The 19887-nt window shown below is 39.7% G+C and overlaps 2 protein-coding genes across 2 annotated transcripts; both read right to left on the minus strand.

Annotated features, from left to right (window-relative positions):
* Positions 1-2304: 2304 nt before the first annotated feature.
* LOC146974101 (solute carrier family 22 member 4-like) lies at positions 2305-9495 on the minus strand. Its single transcript, XM_085797200.1, has 10 exons — positions 8936-9495; positions 8304-8407; positions 8055-8209; positions 7789-7960; positions 5986-6112; positions 5053-5153; positions 4728-4942; positions 3492-3674; positions 2931-3066; positions 2305-2544 (listed from the first exon to the last, which is right to left on the minus strand). The coding sequence occupies exons 1-10, from the start codon at positions 9344-9346 to the stop codon at positions 2466-2468; spliced, it is 1683 nt and encodes a 560-aa protein (XP_085653326.1). The 5' UTR covers positions 9347-9495; the 3' UTR covers positions 2305-2465.
* Positions 9496-10782: 1287 nt separating this feature from the next.
* On the minus strand, positions 10783-16380 carry LOC146974102 (organic cation/carnitine transporter 2-like). The gene is made up of 10 exons (XM_085797201.1): positions 15673-16380; positions 15469-15572; positions 13610-13764; positions 13328-13499; positions 13084-13210; positions 12771-12859; positions 12464-12678; positions 11443-11625; positions 11193-11328; positions 10783-10934 (listed from the first exon to the last, which is right to left on the minus strand). Exons 1-10 carry the CDS (start codon positions 16060-16062, stop codon positions 10838-10840), a joined length of 1668 nt encoding a protein of 555 aa, XP_085653327.1. The 5' UTR covers positions 16063-16380; the 3' UTR covers positions 10783-10837.
* Between the last annotated feature and the right edge of the window lie 3507 nt (positions 16381-19887).

Genomic DNA, 19887 nt, shown 5'->3' on the forward strand with positions numbered 1-19887 from the left:
ATGTTGTTGATCCATTAATCAAATTCCAAAAACCTAACTTATGCAGATTAACATGTTTATATATAATATAAACACACCGACCACTGAAGGATACACAGCAGCAGATGCTTAGAAATGATCATTTACAGTATATAAACTTTATTTGAAAGGATCTCGTCATTTAAGCCTGCAGCGCGTTTGGCGACATCTGGTGGCCATTTATCACATTTACATGTATTTACATTTTTGACTAATGCACCGTTACTGTTGTTAGGAGGAGACTGGGCAGGGCTCAGAGATTTAAAAAACAATTAAAGACCCTAAATTCACTCACAGTGAATCAAAATTACAATGAAATTAATGAATAATGTTGATGTTTGAGCTGTTTTAGCTTCAAAACTGAGACAAAAAAGTTCAGTTTCTTGTCCTGTCTATACATTTCCTATAGGTTCAAATTTTTATATTCATATATTTACATTTACTACATATAGGACCTGTTTATGTATGTGCACATACACACAGACAGATATACAGACACACACACAGATATAGGCCTATTCTATAGACAGGTATAAGATGACTGTGCAACGAGTGGGAGGAGAGAAGAAGAAAGAGAAAGAATAGAAAATAGGAAAAAAAGAGATCAAAAGACCAAACGATGATTAAATGATGACGATGTTTTGGTGTCAACTGAGGTGGAAAAAAAAAACTTTCATTAACACACGATCACAGATCAATAGAGATACATTGTCTTAGGTAACGACACGTTTCAGGAATTGATTTCTCAGTTACGAGAAGAGGTGGAGTTTAATTTCAGAAACATCAGAGCTGCTCTTTCATTAAAACCGAGTAAAGCTGATGTTGGTTTAAATAAATAGAGAATAAAACTCACCTGGAGCTGTGTCTCCGTGTGTTTATTCCCTGTGCAGATCGGAGGAGGTAATAATCCAGAGTGAACAAAGACGATCGACGGTTAGACTCCCTCCGTGTTGTTGACTCTTGCTTTCACTTTTACTTCGGTGTAACCCCTCCGGCGGAATCAGCTTCATCAACAGCAACAGCAGCAGTAGCAGCAGCTGACCTCAGATCAGTTCACCGCATGCAGGCTCTTCCACTTCACTGCAAAATGAAAACAACGACTCCGTTTTAGTTCTTAACTCTCAAACTCAACGCCAACGAGAAGTGTTTTGTGGTTTGTTTTCAACTTTAAAGCTGCAGAGAGATTCGTGTTTAGACCGCAGCTCACCGCTGAATCCTCGCAGCAGCTCTGAAGTGAAAGAGTGCAGAGTCTGGTGGTGGTTGGACTTTCCAGGGAAACAGATGACGCGTCAGCTGCAGGTTTAAATGCACCAATGATCCCCCCACCCACCCACCCCCGTGACATTCAGATCAAAACCAGAGACGTGATTTAACTGGTTTTAATGTAAAGGAAACCACTGTGATCAAGCTGCAACACGCTGAGTCATCTTTAGTTGTGAAAGCGTCAAACAGCTGCAGGTTTCATGTGCTGGGCTGGTTTTTCTTGGTCTTTATTGTTATGTTTTTTGTTTTTAAGTATTTTACACTGTTTAAACTTTTCTTTTTTAAAACAGTTTTATTTAGGCTATACATTTAGAGCTGAACAAAGTGTTAAGACAACTGAATAGTGGATGAATTGGTTGTTTTGTGTTTGGCTGCAGGTTTGAATCAACAGTTTCACCTTCACTGTAAAATCCTGTGTATGATATTAAGAGTTGGAAAAGCAGCTTTTACATAAATCTGCACATTTATAGCACTGAGAGATCAGTAGCTACGACTGACACTGTGCAAGTTTTATTATACTAGTGTTTCACTGTTATGGTGTAGAAAACTGCAGCTTTGCAAAGGCAAAGTTGGACATTAAAAAGTTGGACATGAAAAAATGTTTTTCTTCATTTTCATAAAGCTATTTACAGCGACTTATTTTTTTGGCTGCAATTTTGTTTTTTCGCCTGGCTTTTTTTTAAAAATTTTTTAGCTGGCCCTAATACTCCTTAGTAGTTTTAAGACTCATAGGAATCTAAATAGAAATAGAAATATCACTCCACATCACAAATACAAATTGATTTTTTTTTAAAAATGCACTGTTTATCAGTTATGAGTGTTTGTGGCTCATTAAACATCTTAATTAATCTTTAATGTTATTCATCAATCATGTTTGAAAAATAATCTATTATTGACAAAAAAAACTTCACATCCCTCAAAAAAACACAAAGACTCACAAAACATAAATACACTCTGAGTTTCCTTATTTTTTTATCACAGCACTTGGAGATTATTATTTAATCCATTGATAATAAAAAAAACATTGACAACATAGTTTACAATAAGTTATGTGGGTTACAAATACAATAATTCTCCATAACAACATCTGCACTCTACATTATCTCTTACATAAAATATTCATACAAAATAAACAGAAAATATGTCACTTACAGTCTGTGACCATTGAAATAAATGAAAACAAATTATAATTTTGACTCTTTCCTCTGGTTTTCAGTCGCAATCTCTCCATTTTCTGCTTCTTTTGCTTTTCTGTCTCGTCTCCTGTGGTGGAAGTAAAGAGGGACATTAAAGGTCGGACATGTCTTTGTTACATTTATGTTGCAGTTTTATCACACAGTTTGTAAAGTGACTCATAAGTGAGACTGAGAGTAAAATACAAACAAATAAAAGAGTGAGACAGAAACTAAATGACATCTGTGTCTGTAAAGTTAAACAAGCTGTGCAAATTATAATTATCATCTACACTGATAATTATTTTGTTTATTTGTATAATAATCAAAGATATATAATGTGTAAAACACCATATCGTAGTGTAAGAAGATGATGCTGTGACTTGTTAATGTTTTATTTAACTGTTTTTTGCTGAAAGTCAAAGGTGAAACTTTAGTGGATCCATTTGTGTGTGTTCGTTCAGTGTGTTAACTCACCTGCAGATCTGCTGCATCTGTGATACGGTCTCTGGTAAAGCCTTCCCAAAGGTCTCCGGCAGCAAGAGACACAAGACGGCTCCAGAAATGGCCAAACCACCCATCAGGATGTAGGGCAGAGACTTGACATATTGTCCTGCACAGACAGAGAGACCATAACCATGATACACAGGTAGAGAGGAATCACACACCTGGACGTTCAGGAAGTACAAACCACAGCTACTTCCTGCTTCCTGTTCACTGACTTCACTGTTGTCAGAAATATGAAACTTACTCATTTTGTGAGAAACTAAACTCTGAGATTAATAGAAAAGATCTGACCCCACAGTGACTAGTTTTGTCGTTATTGCTGCAAATGATTTTTATTTACAGTCTGTAATCTTATTTTATTCACTTTACTGTGACATAGGAGGAAGGAAAAGAGCAAAGTGTCACAAACCAAAATGATGAAATAAACTTGATCAACTCATCAACTCTAATTGACTGATCACTGCAGGTCTAAACTCCAGTATTAATTCAACCTACTTAATTGCTCATTAACAGAAAACTAAGCCCACTCACCCAGGTAGAGGATGAAGGGGGAGATGATGGTTCCTATGCGAGCGGCCATGGAGCAGCAGCCCATCGCCGAGTTTCTGATGACGGTGGGGAAGAGCTCGGACGTGACGGCGTAAACAATACAGAACGCTGCCGTGAGGCCGAACTTTCCCAACATCTCCAGAAACACGGCCACTCCCGGTAAACCTGCGGAAATTACAACAAATGACAACTTTTATTACAGCAAATGTGTGAAAACTGACCAGTCGGGACTCTGATGATGGAAGCTTTAGTCCATCGGTTCATTATTTCAGTGAGTTTATATAATATTCTATTCTAGTTTATATAATATTCTATTACCATGAAATATTAGACTTTAACAACTCTCTGGCTTTTTGTATCGCACCAACATAAGATTCACCTTTGTGGATTTAGGTTAAAGGAGCTACACGTAAGTAATCATAATGTCACCAGAGAGTAAAGAATCATGTTACTTTGAAATATTGATCTAACTGACAACAATAATACAGCCAGAATATTCACATAAAAAAAAGCATGTATTTATTTTTGATTTTGTGTTTTGGCCTGTTGCTCCACCCACCGCTGAATCTCACAATCACAAAGTCGTAGTAGTATGTTGCCAGTTCGGACTGAGCTGCAGCTACAAGAATTGTGGATAATGTCTGATGTTACTAACATTAAAAGACCTCGCTATAACTCTCAAAAACATCTTGACAAAAGCAGAAACAAAACCGGGATCTGCACAGGAGATAAGTTTGAATAAGAAGAACTTGAGGACAGATGTCGGAGTGCATGGTTCATTTTCTCCTGGACACACACCTCGCTTTTCGCACAGTAATCTGTTTCCCCAGTGCATGTATACAGCTTTATACGGTTCATTTCCCGTTCATTTCCTTCTATTACTATATTGTAACGGTGGCGTAGAGGCTGTGTGAGTGAGTCTCACACAAAGCTGGAGTAGGGCAGAGGTTAACATGTAGCTAAATATCTGGCAACCTTGAGTCTGGGGAGGAAAGGGAGGGGAAACAATGCGCTGCAGTATTTTGAATTTGACGGCAGCAACAATTTTGGCTTCAGTCTGACATACAGCTCCTTTAAATATCTTTGTGTCCATCACAAGATGAAATGTGAAACTTTGGTGATCACCTGGTTTTTCTTCTGGTGCTGGAATCGAATAAATTTGTCATCAACTGAGGAAGATCTGAGAGTTAAAATGAGGAGCTAAAATGTGATGGTTACCTATAGGGATGAGGTGAACACAGAGGATCATGGCGCCTCCGAGGAAGAGCGAGGACGACTGACAGAAGCGTCTGGAGCAGCGCTGCAGCAGCAACAAGGCGATGATGTAGGCCGGCACCTCGGTGGCCGCTGAGAAGAAGCAGTTCAAGTACGGATCTCCGTGCAGGTTGGACGTGTTGAGGATTAAAGCGTAGTAACCGATGGTGATGACGATCCTGCAGAGACAATGAGAGGAAATGATAAGAATAATGTTGATTTCTGTTTGATCAAAGTCTGTGAATGAAGGTTTTTTGTGATGTGATGTAGAAGCACATTGTTGACTTACCACAGCAGTGAACACAGTAAAGTGATAGAAAACATGTTGCAGCTTCTCAGGATGACCATAATGCTGTATTTCTTTTCTTTCATAGCCAATGCGTCTTCAATCTGAAAAAAGGAGAAGAAGAAGAAGACATTTTCAACATGAAACATGAAGCATGAGCGCTGCTGCACAAACAGACTGATACTGTGCACGTGATGATGATTGATAACAAAGTAAAGCCTGAACCATGAACCAGGGCCGTTGCTAGGAATTCTGGGCCCCCTTAAAGAATACTAAAGTGGGCCCCTCCCCCTAACTTTTTTTTTCTTAGACTACTTATGTATTATCATGTATTATTTAGCCTACTTTGTTTTGATGCTAATGCAGCATTACACTGCAAAAACTCAAGTATCTTACCAAGAATATTTGTCTTATTTCTAGTCAAAATGTCATTTCTAGTCAAAACAAATCTCATTATACTTAAAATAAGACACATCATATTAAAAGTAGCTTGTTTTTAGACACTTTTTACTCCTTTCAAGCAGATTTTCACTTGGAATAAGTAGAAAAAATCTGATAGTGGAACAAGTTTTTCTTCCTTATTACAAGCACAAAAAACTTCCTTTCACTGGCAGATTTTTCAACTTATTACAAGTGAAAATTTGTTTGAAACAAGTGAAAATGATCTTAAAAAAGTTAATTTTTAGGTTATGAGTCTTATTTTAAGTGGAACGAGATACGCTTTGACTAGAAATGAGACATTTGGACAAGAAATAAGACAAATATTCTTGGAAAGATGTTGAGTTTTTACAGTGTACTATGAGTTTTAGTCAGGGTCTTATGCAGAATAATTCAGTCATACAAAGATTAGACTACTGGGGTTTTTTGTGGGCCCCACTGGGCCCCTAGAATTATCATCACCTTTCTCCCCTATACAACGGCCCTGCATGAACTCACCTCAGCTTGTGTAAAAATGGCGGCCGGAGCCTCGATGTGATTGGCCTTGGCGGCGGCTCTCAGGATTTCCTCGGCCTCCTGCACTCGTCCCTGAGAGAGCAGCCAGCGAGGAGACTCAGGGACCAACCTGCACAGAAACAGCATCAGATTCACTGTGTGGACTATCATTTAACATCATTAAACACCTCTCTACTGATGCACTGGGCCTATCTCATGTACTCCCTGCACAGGTCACCAGGGGGCAACAAAGAGCCCCTGACTTACTTTAAATAACTTGGACAAAGAAGAGATTGTCGGACCAGTTGTTTGATCAAAACCAAAATGTAGTTTTTGTTTCACTACTTTGTGTGATCAGACATTAAAGGGATAGTTCACCCTAGAATGATATTTCGCTCATTATCTACTCACCCTCATGTTGACTAAGGGCTGGAAGAAGTTTCAGATTCCTCCGTGGCTTCTCTGAGTTACAGGGGGTCTCGGCATAGCAGTGCATGTCCATATAACGGTTGCAAAGGGACACCGGAGCTATTCGTAAAAAAACACACACAAAAAAACATCCAAATACCTCCATGATGCTCGTATGTAATGTCCGTCTTGTGCTGAAGCCCCAAATTGCGTAATTGTCCCGAAAAAAATTAAATAAGTCTATATTTTAAGCTTGTTTGTAGCGGAAGCTTCTCGAAGCTCCTCTTCCTGGTCCGTCCAAATCTCGCGTGATTTGCGCCGGCGTCAGCATGCGTCAGTGCGGTTACTGCGAATCACGCGAGATTTGGACGGACCAGGAAGAGGAGCTTCGAGAAGCTTCCGCTACAAACAAGCTTAAAATATAGACTTATTTAATTTTTTTCGGGACAATTACGCAATTTGGGGCTTCAGCACAAGACGGACATTACATACGAGCATCATGGAGGTATTTGGATGTTTTTTTGTGTGTGTTTTTTTACGAAGAGCTCCGGTGTCCCTTTGCAACCGTTATATGGACATGCACTGCTATGCCGAGACCCCCTGTAACTCAGAGAAGCCACGGAGGAATCTGAAACTTCCTCCAGCCCTTAGTCAACATGAGGGTGAGTAGATAATGAGCGAAATATCATTCTAGGGTGAACTATCCCTTTAAGTAAGGTTCTATCTGCAGTATCATTGTTTTTGATGACATTGTCACAGTTGCTAAAGAGTAAAACAGCAACTTGTTATGTTTTCTGAGAATTTTGGTTGTCCACTCACTGCAGCGTCTTATCTTATTGAACTTCTTTCTTAATTTGTTTATTTCCCTGACTTCCTCTGTCCCTTTGTATCGTTTTCATTTCCTGTTTTTGGCCTTTATCCTAATTTTCTACCTCACTTTCTTATATTTTTCATAAATACTTTTTATTTGGGCGGGGTGTACCATGAGTCTGCACCATGTAGTAGCCGTGGGACTTGAACCCGACCTGTGGTTATTCCCCTCTGTCTCTCGCCACTGTTCAAATAAAGGAAAAATGCCCCAAAAATAACTTAAAATGTTTTATCTATCTGTGTCTATCTGTTGTTTTTATTTCCTTTTATCACTTCCTTTTTCACAAGCAGTTTCCCCACAGCATTTTTTAATTATTGGTTTGTGATATCAAAAGCAGTCAGCAAAGTAAGATGGCAAGCACTTTTAAAACTGCTATATAAATATATATTATTATAATAATTATTATTATTATTATCATAAGCCAAACTTCAGTCTTTACACAGAGAATTCACACTTTTCCTGAAGTCACGGTGTCACTGAGTCAAACCACAAGCAGCAATAAAAACATAATGTATGAATGTTCTCACCACCACAGAGGGATGTAGATGAGGCCGGACGCGGCCATGGGAATCAGCAGCATCCTCCAGTCACGGAGGAAATAGGCGACTGCAGGCATCAACATGTAGCCGACAGCCGAGGCCATGAACACCCCCAGAGAGCAGAAGACCACCCGGGCTTTAGGGTTCAGGATCTCTGTACCTGTGGGTGGGAAAAATAAATACATATATGATATAAATATGAAGAAATAAACCCTCTTTACAAACATATGATCAATACTGTGTGGACAACACACCCAGCACAAATGCGATGATGTAGTTGGAGAATCCACCTGCTCCCACAAGGAAGAAAATGAAGGTGAAGATTTCCCAGTTTGGAGAAAAGATCTGAGCTGTGATGGTCACAGTCTGAAGAATCATCATGATGAAGAGCGCCGGCTTCCTCCCGTACCTGCGGAGGAGATCAGTGCAGCTCAGTGTTAATAGATATCAGATAATATCATGTTATTTACCTGTAACAGTGGGTAATTATAAGAGCTGCAGACCTGTCAGACACTTGTCCTGAGATAAACGCCCCCACTAACACACCGGCGTAGTTCATGGAGGTGGTGAGTGGACTTTTATAAGCGTTATCACAAACCAGGTCCCACTGTGAATCAGTCAGATCAGTTAGCACCACACAGAAATAATGATTATATGAACTAAGTAATGTTATTACAGGTCATTACATGACAGACTCACAGTTCCTTCATTTAAAACAAAAGTTTAAGAATAATCAGTTTCAATGTGCTTTACAACAGCATAGATAATTAAATCCCCAGTGCATTTCAAAGTAAAATAAAAAAATAAGTGATAGAAGAACATTTTAAACTATTATCCTGATTTTGTGAGCTGCAATTTAATTTCACATTTTTTTTGTTTTTCAGATTATTTAGTTAATCATACACCTTATTTACTCATGTTAATTATTGTTTAACTGAAAGCAGAAGAGTTTAACCTTTGACCCTGACAGTGAAGTTGACACTGACAGTGAAGTTAAAATGGTCCTGACTTTAAACCTTTTTTATTTCATAGATTATACGTCTATTGTTTAACTTTTTGGTTTCCTACAGGTACATGAAAGCTGTTAAATATCATATCTATGTGAAGAAAAGTAACCGACTCCTCACTCACTCACCTCTGTGACGATGGTGGACTGGTAGATCTCCCTGCTGTACGTCCATCCGTCCACACATTGCTCCAGAGGAATCTCACTCACATTCACATCCACATTTGGGATGAAACCGTGCTGAGAAAAGTTCCTGACAACATCGAGGTTCAGCCTCAAGCACGAGCTGCGCTTTGTGACGCCGTCCATTGTTTCCAGAGGAATGGTCACGTTTCTCCACATCTCACTGATGCTGTAGTTTTCAGTAGGGATGAAGCACTCGTGAGGCGGAGTGTCACCTACAAACACGATGTAAATGCCAATAAACCCGTTGGGGAGGATGCTGATGGCGAGAGCTAAAAAGATCCTGATCTGAAAAGGTCCCCAAGATCCGAGGAAGGACGTGATGCTGTCGTAGTCTCTGATTTTTGGGTTTCCCATTTTTAAAAATGATTTAAAAATGAAGTAATAGGAGGAGGAAAGACGAGCAGCAGGTTGTCAACACACATGGATAAGAGAGAGAGAGGGGGCAGCTCTGCTTTACTTTTATACAGCAGCTTCAGTGAGTCCGGGTGGTTACTCAGTGACACCCAGCAACTCCACAGCTCAGTGAAAATCACACCGACACTAACAAAACCAACCCTAACAAACATCAACATCGTGTGCGTTCCTGTGTTACCTGTTTGTAGAGCCACAAAAACTTTCAAATATATTTGATTTAGACTGAAAACAATAAGAAAATCGAATCGATTATATAAAACGTTATTCAATGAGATTCATATTCCAAGAAAGCTCAAAGAGGGGAGTTAATCATTCTCAAGCAGATGAAACAGTGTAGAAGCATCTCATAATCTCTCTGACTGTTACATGTGAGGTTTTTATTGCTTCTGGTTGAAGATAAAGAAATCTCAGCTCAGTTTCCTGCAGAGCTCATTTAACTCCCCCTGTATAGCCTATACCGGTGACCAAAGTCCTGCTGCACAACAGCCTGAGGCCCTTTAGTGCACAATATACAGTATAATGTAAACGTTTTACATAACATCCAGCAGCTATAGTGAATGTCCAGTCCTCAGATCATAAATGCATAAACACTGACTGTAGTTTTTAGATCTGGATTCATTTACACAAGTCACTCCTGTGGATCCTCAGATGACCTGCACGTGTTATATCTGTATTTATTAGACTGTGACAGAGTCATTGTACCAGTTTACATCTGTTTCTGCTTCTGTAACAAATAATTTAAGAGTTGCACACCTGCACTTTGCATATTACATTGCACACATTACATTGAGTTATTGTAAATGTGTCACATAAAAAATGTCTACAGGTTTTTATTTTTTTTGTTAATACTTTTGCTAGACTAAGTTAAATGATTTTATTTCTTCTAAGTGATCTTATCTTTTATAGCTACTGTAGTGTATTCTATTGGAGCTGCTGTGACACCACAGTTTACAAAGGATCAATAAAGTACTTTTCTATTCTTCTATTCTATATTGAACTATAATCGTTGGAAATGAGCTGCCTCCATAGAAAACCTAATTTGAAGTCTTTTTTTTTCCATTCAAAGATGAAATCACCCCAGGCTGTGTCTTAAACTCTCTAAACAAACTCTCTAAAATAAACTCTCTTGAATTAGAAGGGTTCATATGTTCATTGTTTTAATTACAGTACACGCATTGTTCATGATACAAATTTAGAGTCTGATCAGATTCCAATGTTCATATAAAATTTAAAGATGTCTTTTTTTTCTTTGCAACATTAAAAAAAAAAAAGTTATTGAACTAACAACCAACAACTGAGTATAAAAATAACAGTTATTTTAAAAAGAAAAAGAAATGATAACAAAACAAACAACGAGTTCTTGGAAATGGGCTTTTGAATCCCCACTATTTCTGTTTAATTTTCAAATTTCAGGTTCTTTTCTTTCTCCGTCTATGGAGCCAGTGTTTGCACATCTGATTTGGTGTCATGTTGAATGGGTGAGTTCCCTCTGCTTCCATATTTGTTCTTTTTGGATCCACTACACAACCTTGAAAAGACAGAGAAAGTGGTTAAAAATGGAAAAATGAGCAACACAGATACCACAATATACAATATAAACAATATATTTAATATTCCCTGTACTGGAAATGATCACTTTTATATATTTGCACTTCCTGTGTGTGATGATATCAGCATTTAAATCTACAGTATCCTCTGTTTATAATGGGATACAATAAGAAACTCAGTTCATCTTCACATAATCAGCTCACAATCACGTTCTGTGACCTTAGTGAACAGTACCAACCCCTGACACTCCTGCATCTGCTCCACTGTTTCTGGAAGATCTTTGTTGAGAGTTTCTGGGAGGAAGAAGTTCACCACAGAGGAGGCGATGGTGAGACTTCCCATCAGGATGTAAGGCAGAACCTTATTATAAGTGCCTGTAGGTTACAAAGAGGAACATTTAGAAGAAAAAAAACCCAACTATTCAATGAATACAGAGAGACAAACAAAAACACTGTGGGCCTGAGAGAGACTTAACCATACAAACAAACCTAAGTAGATGACGTATGGAGCCGTGATGCTGCCAATACGAGCGGCGGACGAGCACATTCCCATGCCGACGTTCCTGAGCACGGTGGGATAGATCTCAGCCGTGTAGATGTAGACGATGCTGAAGGCCATGGTGAAGCCGAACTTCCCGGTCATCTCCAGAGCCAGAGCGACAGACTGCAGGGCTGAGGAGAAGGAGGAGGAGGGGGATTTAACAAAATGAAGTTTTTGATAAACTGAACAGCTGATATTATCTGATCATATCAAGGTATCATGTGATTGTGTTTGTATGATTTAAGGACACACTGTTGTTACGTACAGTATTGAAACCCTTGCTGCATCCATGTGAAGACCACATAATGATTTACAGTTCTAGTCGTGTAAATTACACAATCTCCAGTGGTACAGTAGTTAAAAGTTCCTGGTAAGCAGCCTGTAAGCTGTTTTGTAAGAACTTTCCTTGTTATTGACATATTTCTAAGAAACTGTCACATCCGACCTCAATGTGCAACTCAATGTGCTTTACATAAAGACAAAACATTTAACAGTAAGAATGAGAAATACAGGAAAAAAAGAATACATAATAAAATAAAAACTATACTAGGCTAAAATAGAGCATAAAATATGAGTTTGGGGCATGAAAGATTGATTTGTATTAAAACAATTAAGAGGATTTACAGTGCAGATCCAAGATTACGATTTAAAGTTCTTTAAAAGAGCTCAGCCATATGAACATGAAAAGAGAATTTGGATTTAAAAGTGCTTAAAGTTGGGGCTGATTTCAGTTCTGCTGGTAGTTTGTTCCAGTTGTGTGCAATATAACAGCTAAATAATGCTTCACTGTGTCAAGTAGGCTAGAGAACAAAGTTCTTTGGCATAAGTATCCAAAAAAGTTGTAGTCAGTGCAGATAACTGACAGGAGTATCTTGGTGGTCTATAAATGATTAGAAAAAGAACTTCGAGCCGATAAATTTCTTTTTCCAGTGCTGCTACAGGTATCTTCTGGAACAGAAGTGTTCTTACTGTCTGGGATGAACTGGATGAGCAGGAGAACTCCTCCTCCGATGACGAGGAACGACGACAGGAGGAGTCGTCGTGGACATTTCTTCAGCAGCCACGTGGACACGACATACGCCGGGACCTCGGTGGTCGCCGAGAGGAAACAGTTCATGAAGGGGTTTCCACTTAGGTTGGACGTGTTCAGGGACAAACCGAAATACCCGATGTTTATGGCCATCCTGGAAAAATCAGAATAACACGTGATCAGGAGGTCGAGGTTCTACTAAAAAAAAAATGTGTCACTTAAAAAAACAAAAACAGAAGCACTCACCACAACAGGAGACACATCAGTGTGATGCATCTGATGTTCTTGGATCTCAACACATCCAGCATGGTGTAGGTTTTACACCGAGGCGCTGTCTGCAATCTCAAACAATACATGAGCAGATTAGATTCAGACTTTGGGATGTAGAAATTATACAATTGTGTTTGATTCCAAATATCATCAAACACTTTCAGGGACAGGAACTACATGTAGTATGACCCCGAGGAACCAGGAAAAACCTATTTTACTCACATTTTAAAATCGGTTCTGGGCAATAAAGAATTTGTTTAATGTTTCCATGTCTTGATGTGGACTTTACCTCAGATTGCTTGAATATCACAGGTGGAGCTTGAACTTTATTTTTCCGTGCAGCCTCTCTCACGATGACCTCGGCCTCGTCCACTCGACCCTGAGTGATGAGCCACCGAGGAGACTCTGGGATAAACCTGCAGAAAAAAAGCATTTAAATACAGCTCAACACAGCAGCTCAGACTGTGGATGCTCACTGTCACTGTGCACAGACTGTATCAGTATCGGTCAGAGTGATGGAGAGATGAACGCACCACCACAGAGGGATGTAGACCACGGAGGTTGCAGACAGGACAGCGAGCAGAGTCCTCCACTCTCTGATGCCGTACGCGATCCAGGGCAACGTCATGTAGCCGATGCAGTAGAAAAGAAACGCGCCGAGAGTCGTGAAGAGAACTCGCATGGTCTTACTCAACACCTCCGTCCCTGTCCAGGACAAACAAAATGAAAGGAAAAAGTCACATCAGTGCTATTCACACTGATATTTGTGCAGTTATGAAACACAGAGTTAGTGAGGAGTGTTTCACAGTTCATACCAAGAACAAACGCTGAGATGTAGATGGAAATCTGTGAAGCTCCAACGAAGAGGAACATGATGCAGAACATCCTCCATGAATGAGAGAAGGACTGAAGCAGCACGGAGACGCACTGAGCTGCAAGAGAGATGAAGACCACCTTCTTCCTCCCAAACCTGAAACGATAAAATACAAATCAATTACAGAGATTCACAGACACAGATCAAGGGTGAAGGCAGTGATGGCCATGGTGTTCATCGGAGAGAAGAGAAAAATCCATTGTGCAGCTGGTGGAGTCTGTTCATGTCTTTGATCAGTCGCCTCTGTGGGTCATTGATACATTATTGACTTTATTTATCTTAATATGAACTCGATCGAGCTCTTTGTGCCAGTGATGACGTCCTCACAGCTCCAACATAGAAACAAGCTGCAGAGATGTATTGTATCTAAACACCACAGATTAATTTATTGAGGACAAATGCCCGTAAATGTCTTTACTGTGAAACCTTAATGTTACACAATAATCAAAAATCTCTAAAACTTCAACCTCCCTCACCCTCACCCCTCCTCCTCCTCCTCCTCCTCCCTCATTTCTCATCCACTGAGTTTTCACAGCTGCGTCCTGAGCTGCGTGATTCTCTACGACCCTGAACACAACACTGAACTCCATTAGAGCTGAACCTTTAAGACAAATACCGTCAAGTACTTCACAAAGTACTTTACTGTAATGTGCTATACCACACCTGTCGGGTTCCACTGACGCCTAACAGCTGCACAACGTCCAGACTGAGCTGATTTACATCTGTTTTTTTAATGGACAATAAGTAAAACCGGTACAAACCAAGACAGTGAACTAGGAAGTTAAACTGACTGCTCCTCAGGGATGGGTTAAATGCAGAGAAAGAATTTCACTGTACTAGCTGTATATGTGACTAATAAAGTACCTTTACCTTTACCTTTATAAATAACTACTAAAAAAAAGAGAAGAAGTTATCATCTGTAGCTCAGTTCAACCTTCAAACTGATAATCCAGGAGAAGTCAGAGGAACTTGTAAATTCCCAGTTTGGGATCAATAAAGTATCTATCTATCTATCTCTAGTTGAACATCCATAACATTCATTGTCTCGATACTTTGCCCTAAGGGTGTGGATTGTAGGAGAATGAGAGCCAGGTCACTATGACCTGGCTGGACTGATGTTGAATGTATCAGGATCACACCTTGGTTAAAGTACAAGACAAGTAAATTGAGAGATGTGGCCCCCCTTCTTTAGGATTTGTGATAGCCAAAGAGGATGAAACCTATCCGCCCCCACACACACACACCCTGTCTTCGGTATAAAAAGGTGTCACGTTCTGTAATGTTCGTAGATACCTCTGACTACGTTGTTAGTAGGGCCGCTGTGAATAAAGAGATTCTCCATCCGACACCTGTGTCTCAACCAGCTGATTCCTCTTTTAATCCACCTCTTTCTGCTCCAACAGGATCCACTTCTAGAAAACTAACCCTGTCTCTCTTCATTAGGACAAGAGTATTTTCAGATTTGTGGAGCATCAGTGATTTCAGCAAAATAAACTTTTATCTGAGTGGAAATGAGTAATGTCTTGGAGAAAGTGAACTCCACCAGTAGATGGGGCCGTTGCTACATTAATGACAGTTCATCAAGTCCAGCTCCACTGTTACAGTCACTACAGTATCCTCACTTTGTAAACCAAAGTCCACACAAGTCAAGTTCATCAGTTTTGTTTTGTTTTTTTTAGGGAAAGATTTCAACTGAAACCCAAATTTCTCAGTTGATAACTGCACCACTCACCTGTGCAGCAGGTAGGAACAAAGATATGAAGACACAGAGCTCATGAAGTTGAATTTTGGATGAGTTACCTGTCAGAGAGCTGCCCTGAGATCAACGATCCAACGAGGTATCCAACAAACAGAGTGGACGAAGCAAAGGGAACTTTCCACTGGTTATCACAGACAAGATCCCACTGTGGACAGATGTGAATGTGTAAATTACAGATGTGTTTCAGCAAAAAAAACAACAACACCACACAACACAGTAACAAACACGTGCATGTTCACACTGACCTCAGTGACGATGTTGGACTGGTAGATTTCTTTGCTGTAGCTCCATCCATCCAAACATCCCTCCTGCTCCACGCTGGTCAGGTTGACGTCTCTCCCGGGAACGAGTCCCTCGGCCGAGAGGTTCCTCACCACGTCCAGCCGGTACCTGCTGCACTGGCTCTGCACCTCCTCGCCGTCCACTATCCTGAAGGGGATGACGGCCTCCCTCCACTCCTCCGTCAGGTTCACGTCCGGAACGAGACAGTGGTGTTTGGGAGCTGCTCCGACAAAGACGATGTAAAGCCCGTTGAACCCCGTTGAGACAAAAACTGTGTTCAGGAGGAAGAACGTGGTCCAGAAGTAAGGACCGGTCTGTCCCAGGAAGGCAGTGTCTTCATCATAGTCTCCCATTCTTTAAAATAAAAATAAAAATACCTCCCTTGGCTCAGGAGGGAGAGAAAAAGCCCCAGTGAAATTCCTTAGGGTATGAGACGTTGTATCCGTCTTAAAGTCTTCAGCTTTGTACCAGAGTGGTCGGGTTGAGCTCTGTGTGGGGCAGAGCGAGCCGGTCCCTCAGTGGGACGGAGTCACAATCCTAAAAAACTTCTGTTCCTAATCCTCATTAAACCTCATCTGAGAACCACTTCCACTGTCGAAACCGAGCCCAGAGGAAACTATTTATCTGAGATGAGTTCAATGAGACACGTCTGAAACCTCTGACTTGATTTTCTAGAAGTGAAATGATCAAAAGCTTCAGTGAGAGGCCGGTCTGCCCACCCAGCCCCCGCACCACTGTGGTCAAAGTGGTATTTTCTCTAAACAACATTCCTCACTTTTAAATACCCCAAAGAAGTGCACGTGCCTGTACTCTAAATGTTGCTAAGTAGCATTAAGACTCCCACTGGACTATTTTTAAGCCTCACTGCAGAGGCAAGAGGAAATTATAATAAATCTCAATATTGGCTTCATCAACTTCATTTAATTAACTTTAAATTTAGAATAAACTGATAAATTTGGTAAAAATATATACTGAAAACTACACTTAACTTTATAGTAATGCATTTTACACCTTTTACCTAAATACAGCTGTTTTCTGCATCTTTATTGTGAATCCTGATGAATGAATGTGTCTTCAATTAAATGTAGATTTTGGTTGAGAAATGGGCCTTTGCATATTCTCATTTGTCCAGGTCATAGTATCTCAAAGGAGTTTTCAATCGAAAGTAACTGGACTTGGTTATTTGAACTGATGCAGCCTCTTGGATGAGAGGTGAAACGTCCAGTTGCTTTCGATTGAAAACTCCTTTGAGGTGGTTGAGAAATGGTTAATGAACTGTTCCCAAAGTGCTGCACACACACACATACACACACACACACTGTGGTGATACATCTTGTTCTGTTCACAAACACACACACGCCTGCAGGACACCACTTAGTGCTACATCACAAAAATGTGAGCCGTGTACAGATGCAACCTCAGCTCGACCCCATTGACCTTCTAACAAACCCACTATCACAGCTGGATCAGAGCGTAAACACATCTGCATCTGCACTGGTTTATCAATGTGACCGGTAATGAAACGTTTACAGTGCATTTTAAAAGTTTAAACTAATCTAATCTAATCCAAACTAAACTAAAGTATAATCTGCACAATCTGAAAACTCATCATGTTTCAATTACAATTTTTTTTTTCTCAGTTTACAGAATAAACACAGTAATGATACAAGACAACTAAATAAAACCACATTTTAACTAAATGTAGGTGAATTATGTTATATTGGACCAGTTTACTGCAACAGAAAAGTGAAACTAAATCATTATATGCACAGAAAAGCTTAATTACATATCGACATTAAAACAACAACAACTGCTGTCAAGATGTGTTTGCTCTTGTCTTTCTTTTCTCTTTTGGAAAAATTTTGAATTTATTTCATTAAAAGTTGCCCTTATTTATCATAGTCTTTAATAGTCACACCAAGATGATAAATTCTGTCTTAAAATAAACCTGTGTAAAAAATAACCTATTTTAATGAGGTGTCAGCCTTTATCTCTTATCAATCACTATTAATCAGAACTTCCTCCTCACATGAAGATGATCAGGAATCTACATGATGTGAATGTGTCAGTGTGTGTGTTTTTACTCTGCTGTGCTGTGGTCTGGTGATTAAGGACGTTTAATTACATCACTGTCGTCTCTTATCACTGACGACTCCCAAACAACAAAAAAACAATCAATCAAAAGACTGAACGATCCTCTCTGATGAACGTGTGATGACGACGATGGTCACATGCTGCTGTAGGTTTGTTATTGGAGTAAGTTTGGTACTGTATGTGAATCATGAGCGGATAATGAGCTTAAATGATTTATTCTAACCACGTTATCGTCATCATCATCATCATCACGTGTCGACTGAACATCCGTTTGACTCTAAACTAAATGTCAATATATCACTCTACTTTCTGTTTATCTGTTCTGTTGATATTTCTAAATGCTCTGGTCATAAACCACAGTTTGCTTGAGAGTTTCTCCCTGAAGCAGAGTCTCTGTCTAATCATTAAACTGGACTTGCATGGCGCGTGTATGTAAAGAGTCTCATCAGCTGTTGAGGTTGTCGTTTACACAGTTAAAGTTTTTATTGAGTGTGAGTGAAAGTGATTTCCTGCACATGACACGTGACAGCACATGAGTGTCATCAGCACACACACAGAAAGAGCTGGAGTTTGGTGTCTTTCTGTTTACTGTGGGTGGACGGGGGACTGACTGTGGCTTTATTTTAAGTTTTTTTTGTCCTGTATTATAATTACATATTATTTAAAATGTTTATGAATCTATTCATTATTGATTCAATTCACAATTTTGCACTCAGTCACTTATGATTTATAATGCAACATTCATCTTGTGGATAATATCACCAGATATTTCCTAATTTTAGACGTATCTTGTTTTAGATCTTTAAAAAAAATATTAAATGAATTTACACTCTCATTCACACCTTGTCTGTCCATATATGTTGGCCCTGCAATAGACTGGCGACCTGTCCAGGGTGTACCCCGCCTCTCGCCCAAAGTCAGCTGAGATAGGCTCCAGCTCACCCGTGACCCTAGTGCAGGATAAGCGGTATAGAAAAATGAATAAATGAATTTATCTTATGTCTTGAAAATGTAATGTTGATTGGTACAAGATTGATCAGTTAAAGCGTGTTTGCTTCATCTGAATTGGAAAATGTTAATAGATGGAAAAGCAGCTTTTTCCAGTTTTGTTTATCTGCGTTAGTTCTCTGCGTTTATGTTTTGTGTTGATTTATAAAACTGGATGAAGATTGTGTATCTGAGCCTGATGTCTGATCAATACTCATTAAAAAACGATCATACATGTAACTAACATGAAGACAGAAGCTGTGTTGTCACCTAGGACAACAGATAATATATCACAGTTAAAGTGGAGATAGAAAGGTACAGAGGGCAAGTTGTGTAAAATAAGAAATGTTGAAAACTGTGTTGTTATTGTGGTGAAGGAGGGAGAGAGAGAGAGAGAGCTGCAGTGACTCTGTCTTATTCGCCCTCTAATGATGGACTGACAGTTGTTGTGTGTTTGATTTCCCAGGTTTTTTTATGCCTCCATCTTCAACACATACACACACAGCTGCACAGTGGCTCATTCATGCTGTTTGCTTCAGACAGACAGGGCCCCGTTTCAGGAAGAAGCAGGCTCAACAAACTCTGAGTCAAATCCCGAGCTCCGGGCCGACTGAGCCCGACCTGGAAAACTCTGAGTTTTTGGTTTCAGAACAGCTGATCAGAATTAGTTTGGTTCAATCACCCCTGAGTATGTTGATGAGCCTATGGGGAAGGCGCGTTCACCATGAGCACAAGAAGCCATAGCCATCATACTGCAGTGCATTATCTAAAAAACTAAGACAAAACCTCATTATGCTATGTGTTGTCATGTAGGCCTAGCTCACTTGGTAACACATGTACCTTTTATACAGTCAGCCCGGGTTCGAAATCAAGGGATTTGCATAGATTTTGGTCGGCAATGCATTTTCTCATGATTAGGCATATAAAAGAGTAACCTATGTGGTTGTGTGTAATCTGTGGCCTCTTAAAAATGCCTATTTTAATTTGATAGCTATTGATTTGTTCAGCTGTAATCTACTTCAAATCAAACAGTAAGACATTTAGCTTAGTTTCATTCTTGCAATATTTGGTTTCGGTTGATTTAATTGCTGAATAGT

Source organism: Trachurus japonicus, chromosome 14, assembly GCF_045865225.1.
Source record: "Trachurus japonicus isolate A0001 chromosome 14, Traja_1.0".
In the NCBI taxonomy this organism is placed as follows: Eukaryota; Metazoa; Chordata; class Actinopteri; order Carangiformes; family Carangidae; genus Trachurus; species Trachurus japonicus.